This window comes from Nannospalax galili, unplaced genomic scaffold, assembly GCF_000622305.1.
Source record: "Nannospalax galili isolate Female #2095 unplaced genomic scaffold, S.galili_v1.0 scaffold33386, whole genome shotgun sequence".
NCBI classification, from domain to species: domain Eukaryota; kingdom Metazoa; phylum Chordata; class Mammalia; order Rodentia; family Spalacidae; genus Nannospalax; species Nannospalax galili.
In genome coordinates, this window is record NW_008353876.1 from 1 (window position 1) to 8,497 (window position 8,497).

The window sequence follows — 8,497 nt, forward strand, 5'->3', positions numbered from 1 at the left end:
CTGAGGGAGAATAGGCCCAGTTTGGTAAAATTAAGAGTGTGTTAAGTTTCAAGGGGGTGCAGTTTAAAGATTAAATTTACATCTGAACTCTCTGCTGAGTTCCTTTCTTCTCAATTTTTACTCTACCAGGGGATTTAAATTCAACCTGCCCAGACCTATTTGATCTAATATTCTGAAACCAGTGCACTGTGCCAGTCTGAGGACTTTTGTATATGGCAGCTATTTATGTTAAGGTCATTTGTTTACTAATGATAGAATTTCGGACCAATTAGATTGTAGTTCTCACAAGTAGGAGTTGTTTCACAACATTTTTTTCATGCAGTATAACAATTTCACTCTTCATAAATCATGGATTACTTTTTCCTTTTTCCTTTATTAGCTAATATTAATGTTTATGCTATCCCTGAGGACTTTCTCTTGTGACTTCATTCAAGTTCTCTGAACAATTTGTTTTGTACATAGTTGTTTAGTTTTGTGTTTCTATTTTATAAGAAATACAAATTTATTATTTGTATTATTAGAAATACTAATTTATTATTATTTGTATTTCTAATTTATTGCACAGATTTAGAAATAAGGTGTAAGGACTGGGTCCAATCTGAGGCAGGATCCATGGAGATTGTCCCAACCAGAGCTATCTATGTGGGTTGGTTTCAGCCAGTATAAAATCTGCTTCCTTTTCTTTTTGTAATCTCACTGGGCTCTACTGTTAAGATATATAGCTGAATCCTCAAAGACAGTTTGAGAGAATCAGACCAGTATGTATGGGTAATAATTATATAATTTTAAGTAGAGATGGCACCACTGGGATGACCTTATCTCTCCCCAAATTTCTGCCAATAGAGTAAAAACACAATAGAGAGAATTATTTTAAGAGAGGGAAGTAGGTCAGTTATCTAGGAAGATAACTGCAGCCTGGTCACCATTGACCTACCCATTCCCCTTTGCCACCCACTCACTCACTCACCAACCAATAGGAAGGCAGTTTATATCCTTTATCTTCATCTGCTTCTCTTCATGGTCCTCCTGGGCACCTATCAGTGATTCCATTCCTGCCTCTACTCACCTTGCTGCAACATTGGATGTGTGCTCCTTCCTCCACCTCCTGATTCATGTCTAAACCCCAGTTCTAAATCCCTCATATGTTCAAAGGTCCATGTCCCAAGTCCCCCGGTATGGGACTTCCATCCTGTCATTCATTCTTTTTTGTTTGTTTGTAACTGAAGTGTGGTGAAGACTCCAGGGGAAGACAAACTTTTCAAAAGTCACTAAAATTTGAAGAATCATCCTGTGTCTTGGGGCTCCTTCTCAATGTGTTTTGTAACCATAGCTTTGTCTGTGTTCTCAGAAATTAAAAATTCTCATTTAAAATCAGAAAACCTTCCATTCCTACTGGTTGGTTTATGGCAGGTAAAACCATTCGAACTGGCCTTTCTAGACACCTATGTAGACAACAGGTAACTGCTATGGTCTGGATCTCAAAACTTCCTATGTTGAAGTTTAATCCCCAATTCAACAGTATTAAATGGCATGGCTCTTTAGAGGAGAGTAGGTCAAGAATGCTCAGTCATCGTGCATGAATTAGTGTTCTTACAAAAAGGCTGAATGGGGTCTTGCTATGTCGTCCTTTGCTTTTCTGTCCTATCTAGCAAATGAGAACACAATGTAGCATCCAAAATAACATCACAGAAAAAAGCACAGCCCTCTTTTGGACGCCAAACCTGAGGACACCTTGTTATTGAACTTTCCGACCTCTAGAACTGTGAGGGGGAAAAAAAAACTATGTTCTTTATAAATTGTTCAGGCTCTGGTATTTTATTACAACAGCACAAGTAGACTGAGATATGGGCCAACTATCTGCAAGGATTCTTGCTAAGTTGTCATATCACTTTGAGGTAATGAGTGCTAACAGGTTGTTTTGGTTTGGAGCATAAATGTCTTGGTCATTAGTCTGTGGTTCTATAGGGAGGTTGTGAAAACTTTAGCATGTGGGGTATAGAAAAAGAAAGTTATATCACTGGGGGGATACCCTTAAAAGGAAATATTGTGTTCCTGGCTTTTGCTCCCCAACTGCCGGGAAATAAAACAGCTTTGCTCTTGAGGGAGGGATGTGGGAGGACCAAAAACTAACATGGCCCATGTTGAGTGACGGGTCTACTCTGTATAGGGAGGGGCAGGGTACAGTGATACATACTCTCACCTGGACCACAAAGAATAGTGGAAGAACAACAGTACTAAGCAGATAAACTGCAGCCACGAGATATCACTTTTCTACTACACAGCCATGATGTGCAGTGTGATATGCAACACTGTGGAGTAGTGAGGTATACTGCCTTAAGAACATTACAGTTGTGAGAAACACTATGGGGAACTGAGAGGGCATTGTCATATACATACCCAAGAGCTCAGCTTCTCTTTCAGCTGCTGTTTCCTACTGTTCATCCAGTGTTCCATGGCTGTGAGCTTTTCCCTCTAGTGTACCTGGTTCTCCCTCTACAAACTTGATCAGTGAGTATCTACTTTGTTAAGTTTGGGGAAAAATAGAAGCCTTATCAGTTTGTATTACAGCACCGGGTACTTAATAAAAGCTTGGTAGATGAGTGAATGCGTGAAAGCACATTCCTGACAGGGTGAAGAGAACAAATAATGGAAGTCACTTTTACATTCAACAAATATTTATTAAAACAAAAGTGAATAAGGCTTGACCCTCTATTGTGAGGATGCCTGGTGCAGAGAGGCAGACAATCACAAAGCTACAGTAAAATCACAGTTAATTAGTATTCATTGAGGTATAAACAAAGTATTTTGCAGGCACAGTAGAAGAGATAAAGAAGGTGAGAAAGGAAAAATTAGTTAATTTATACCTGCCTAGGGGATTCAGTGAAGGCTCCAGAGAAGACATCTGTAAGTTGGGGCTTGGAGGAATGAATCCACCAGGAGTATAAATAAAAAAAAGGAGCCTTGCAAGCTGGTGCTTATAGACTAGGTAAGTAGGTAAGGCCAGGTAAATGAGGGGTTCAGGGAACCAGGCATAAGTGAGGGAGAGAAGAAAATAAAGAAGGAATAAGGAATGAGCAGAAGGGCTATTAAACACAAACCCATAGCTCTACTGTAGAAATTAAAGTTTTGGTTTCCCCAGGAGGCAAAAAACTGAAAGCAGAGAAGGTGGGAATTCATTAGATATGGGTTCCGGGCACTTCCTCAGTCAGACCATGGGGCTGAAACACCAAAGTTAGAGCTTCACAGTTATGACCTAATTTTTCTAAGCCTCGAAGTTATTAAAAGCTACCGTTCAGAAGCTTATATGAAAAATGAGTTCTAACTGAGCAAATTCTTAATGCCCTCACCTTTCTCCAATAAAGTTAATTCTGCCTTAGAATAAAACTAAAAAAAAACCCCAAAACATATGTTCGCAAACACTTTTGTCTTATTATTACTCTCTTCCATCTATGTCTTTTATACCCATCTGTATTTTAATATGCTTAAATAAAAATAATTTTTTTAGTTTTGAATACTTTTTCATTTGCATTTTTGATATTTCAATTGCTAATTTATATGTGAATATTCTTCTTAAGCTTAAGTCTTTATTTTTATACTGATACACTTAAAGCTGTCACTTAAATCTCTACAGTTGAATTTGTGTAGGTTCAATTTTTAATTTTTGTTTTTCAGTTTTTGAAGTTTTAAAAACCAATTTTCTGTTTTCTCAAATTGTTCTGAAATTTCTTTTGAAAAATGTTTTTCTAAATTTAAATTTTCATTTCATACTATATATTTTGAAATTTTTACTTAACTACTATAGGCAATATTGTGGTATACTTTGATTTTCCAATGCATATATTTCATGCTTTATATTTAAAAATCTATATGTTGACATTTTAACTGATTTTTAAGATTTTCCTTTCTGTTTTTCAAGTGTTTCTTTCACTATTTCTATAAATTTTCATTTTTAAATTTGCTTTATTCATTTTGCCTTTCTTAAATTTTAATAGTTTCTAAATACTCTATCATTATATACTAACAATTTGGAATCACTTTAAATTAAAATGTTTAAAAATATTTCTTCTAAAATACTTAAATTTTGAACATTTACAAACATTCTCTTAAAACTTTCAACAGTGGTTTTAATATTTTTCTTTTAAAGCTTTAAAATTTGCCTTTTAAAATATTTTGGGTTTTTTTTTTCAGACTATTCATTCACTCATAGCAGGAATACCAGTTAAAAAGCCTTCCTAAAAAGTACCCCTCCACACACACACTCTTCACAATATTCTTGCATCAATACATAGAACAAGGTAGTGTGAAAACATCCCACATCCCTCCATCTTGAGAACTCATTTAATTTGCTTTATGTGACCCTTTTCAACTTCTCCCCGCCCTTTCCATCATTTCTTAAGGCTGAACAGTTATTTACTAGTATTCAATGTCTTCCTCCCATAGAATTATGGGACATAGTAAAATATATCAAAGTGCTATTTGTCAGATACACATTATTGTCATTGTCCCAGTCCAGGTAGATTTTTGTGTTACTTTAAGAGGTGTTCGTTGTGTTAATGTCATTGTAATTGTCCATTCCAGGTAGGGTTGTGTATCTTTTCAGGATCCTTACTTTTACTCTTTTCAGGTAAGTGGTCTGAGTAAGATTATTCTTTCTCTCCTTTCTCTCTATCTTGTCTGTGATAGAATAGTAAATACCCTTCACTATAGAGTAAGTCCTCAATTGTAGCCTTGGTGATGATGGCATCATCACAGTTGAACCATTGGTCCTTTTCTTGACGGATAAAACTGGTATAATGACCACTTTCCAAAGTTCCATGATGGTTAATCACTGCAAATAAAGAATACTTATTCTCCCTGGGTACACAATCTGTCAATGGCTGGCCTTTCATTATGCTTTCTTTAGTAGAGGCCAAAAAAGGAGTCATGTCCAACTCCAAAGGAAAAGAGATAAAAGTATTAATCTTTCTCCTTTGTTTGCCTACATGTTCAAACCGCTTGAGATGAAAACAGGCTACAATTGGTAATTTCTTCATTGTGAGTTGTTTGGTAGATTCCTGGTAGCTTTCACAGCGGCTGCATTTGATTTTGGCACTGCTTCCCAGGTCCTCTGGCCTTGTAAACCATTGTAGGCAATCTATAAGGGAGGGGCTTCCTGGTCTGTGGTCATCCCTGCTCACTATGCTACTACCCCTCTCTGAGGTATAACAGCCAGGCAAATCCAAACTAATGTCCCAGCATGGGTCTATAGTGGTAGAGACACCATGACACACATGACATGTCAAATCTGACTGTAAGCCACCAGTAAAGATTTGGTCTATAATACAGTTGCAGCAGTTAGTGTTACCATCCTCCTCAATGCTATCATCTTTGCTGTGCCTATGCAGCACATCTAATATTGCAATAAGAAACTCATGAGCATCCTGCTGCCTGTACCCCGCTAAATGTTCTGCATGAATCCATATCAGGTGCAGTAACTTGTAGGGAACATGAGGCGATCGGCTCCCCGAGTACATAGCATGAAAAAGTGAACACATTTCACAGACTAGACACAGGCTAGGGCTTGTCATTATACATTTATGCTTGTCAGAGAGGAAAAAATCTTTCAGCAGAGGAATATGGGTAAGTGCCTGGACAACACAGTTCATAAAACAAGTGTTCCCAAGGTTGATTAACCCTCTGAAGCCTACAGCATATACTACATTTTTCCTCCTCTTTTTCTTGGGTTTTACTAGTGTGGTCTCCTGTTCCTTTGATTCACAGGTTGACTGATTTTCTTCAACCTCCAGTGTCATACACTGTTGATAAGTGGAAGTTAAGACTCCCAGAATATTTTCTTTTGTTTCTTTGGCAATCTGATCTATGTCTTTGTCATATACATAGTCCTGGCACACAAAGCAATATACAACTCCATGATAGAGGTCTACTGCTAAATTGTGTTGTTTTGTTTCTGCATGGTTATGAATATGTTTCTCAGTAAAGCATCCAAAAAATACGCAAGAGAGACACGAGTGAAGTCTGTTGCCATAAGTGCTACATACATTACAGATGCACGAGTTTGCCTTACGTTTCCTAGTCTCCGAACTTCCGCGCCAAATGAATCGCTGGTAGGTGATCCGTAGGTTCTTTTGCCAGTTTTTGCCTACTTTAAAGCTCTGCACATGAGAGCAGTTCTCTGGGCACTTATCAGACTCCTCCTCCTCCTCCTCCTCCTCGTCCTCCTCCTCCTCCTGAAACCAGTCCCCACCGCCTGGATCCCCGGACCCTATGGTGCCTGGATCCCCAGAGCAGCCTCGGTCACCAGAAAAGGTTTTCCGTGTTTGGGGCCTGGGTCTAGGCCGGGATCTACGCATAGATTGGCGCCGGGTCACAGGCCGAGGCTGGGGTGGAGGCGGCAGTACCGGTGGTGGAGGCGGTGGCTGGGAGGGTGGCGGGGGTGGGGCCAAGACCCCACGCCCACCCCTGGAGCGGGACCTGGGCTGCGGCCGAGGGCGGGGCTTGCGGCGCGGGCAAACCGAGCTGCAGCTGGTGTGACAGGCATCGCGGGTGGATGGGAGCATCTTCTCATCGCTCCCACTGCAGCTCCCCGTTAAGTTGTCAGACGCGGCCTCGAGCTCCTGCCACGGCTCTGGCTTCATCCCCTCGTATCCCTGGGCAATCCGCATCGTCTGCTCCATTCTCGCTGACTTCTCAGCCGCCTGCTCCGAACAGGCTCCGCGACCACCTCCCGAACTCCAGCAGGCAACGGAGCGGGAGGACCGGGAAGTTTCTCGAACCTGGGCCATCGGCTCACTCCCTGGGCTGGGAAGAAACGCGTCTAGAAATGAACTGTGACTGTGGGTGGAGGGAGACGGGCCCGGCGTCATGGCCGCGGCGTTCTTAGACTCGGCCCCTCCCCCCGCCGCGAGCCCCGCGCGGAAACAGCTCCGCCCCTGTAAGGGGGCTCGCGCAAGGTTCGGAGCTCGCGGCTACCTGCTCCAAAAACGGTCAGATTTGCGGGTACCGGGGCGGGAGTGGGGAGACTGGACTGAGCTTTAGAATGTGAAAAGGATGGAAACTTCCTTTTAAAAGGCGCTACCCTGTGTCTTTTCGGCGCTTTATGGAGCCTCGCTTTGGAATACCTTGCTCTAATGATATTTCCTTGTATCTTTAAAACCCTTGAATCAACATGGTATATAAAATATGGCTGAAAAGAGAGTACCTTTTCAAAAACTGAGTCTAGGGAGAAAGTGTCCCCTGGCTCCTCTCTCACCTATGCTTCTGCCTGTACTCCTAAGCGCTCTCACAGTACAGCACGCTCTAGCGCCCTCTCTTGCTCTTCCCTGCCTGTACTCTCACACCCTATTCCATGCTCCCATTCTCTCATTTCCTAGGATTTCCCCTAGAATTCAGACACCTTCTCACTCCCTTCACGCATGACCACCCCCCTCCAACAGTGCGCGATCCCCAAAGTGCCTGCTCCCTTCCCCCACCTCTGTCCCCACAGCTTCCCCAACCCAAGAATTTGTAGAAAGGTCTGGGTTACCTGGGGCCCCAAGGCGCTTGATCTAGAAAGTCAGCTGCTGCTGCTGTCCAGGCGCTCCTCTGCCAGTCTTCTCTCTGACCTCTCCTCCAGGCTGGTCACAAGGGGGCCGCCCCCTGGCCCCTCCCCTCTCCACTTATGGGCCCCCAGCCCCGGATTCTGGCCTCCAGCAGTGATGAATGGCACCGCGGATCCCCCTTAGGCAGACAAACCTTCCTGAAAGGGATTCTACTAGAGGCAACAACTGCCACACATTTTAGAGAAGGATCTTGGAAAGGTTCGGGTTTTACCTGACTATGGCCCTCTCTACAGAAAGAAAAAAAAAAAAGATAAATCAAAGTGGGGTTGAGGGTTTACCAGGACAGGGAAACTACAATATTCCTTCAGGAACGTTTCAGAATCAGATCTCATAGGAAATTGGACTTTACTACTCCTGAGATTGGGGGAGACGAGAAATAAGCATGAATCAGGTTTTGATGGACCTGAGCCCAGTAACTTGTTGCCTACACAGCTAAAATCTTAAACTTTCAGAGCCATGATTCTTTAGTCTCTTGACCAAATACTGAAGTAATAATATTAACATGTTAACACGGAGCAGTATATACATAAAGTCTTTATGGCATCCTTGAACTTTTGTACTCCTCCTTAGCACACAGGATAGAGCCAGTAGAAAAAAAACACTATCTAGGAGCAGCACGTTTAGAAACTGTGCTAAGGTTAAACGAAGAGAAAGTGCTGTAGCTGCTAGGGATCAGGAACACTTTCTGAGCCCTGACTTATCATACCTCCTTCTCCCTTCAGCATCTATCTACAAGGGGTAGTAGAGGTACATAATGTGTCTGCTGTTGTAGGAAACAATGGCAACAGGAAAATTCCTGTCAGGCTAAAAAGAATGTTATCTCTGATTCTTGAAAATATACTCCCATATGAAACTTAACACACTCTTAATTTTACCAAACTGGGCCTATTCTCCCTCAG

At 41.8% G+C, this 8,497-nt stretch overlaps 1 protein-coding gene across 1 annotated transcript; it reads right to left on the reverse strand.

Moving 5' to 3' along the window:
* Positions 1-4,439: 4,439 nt before the first annotated feature.
* Positions 4,440-6,989, reverse strand: Usp51 (ubiquitin specific peptidase 51). The gene has a single exon (XM_008850964.2). It carries the CDS (start codon positions 6,861-6,863, stop codon positions 4,644-4,646), a length of 2,220 nt encoding a protein of 739 aa, XP_008849186.2. The 5' UTR covers positions 6,864-6,989; the 3' UTR covers positions 4,440-4,643.
* Positions 6,990-8,497: the final 1,508 nt, after the last annotated feature.

What these genes read in the sequence shown, in the direction of transcription:
- Usp51 (XM_008850964.2), bottom strand. Translation starts at nt 6,863, where the DNA reads ATGACGCCGGGCCCGTCTCCCTCCACCCACAGTCACAGTTCATTTCTA.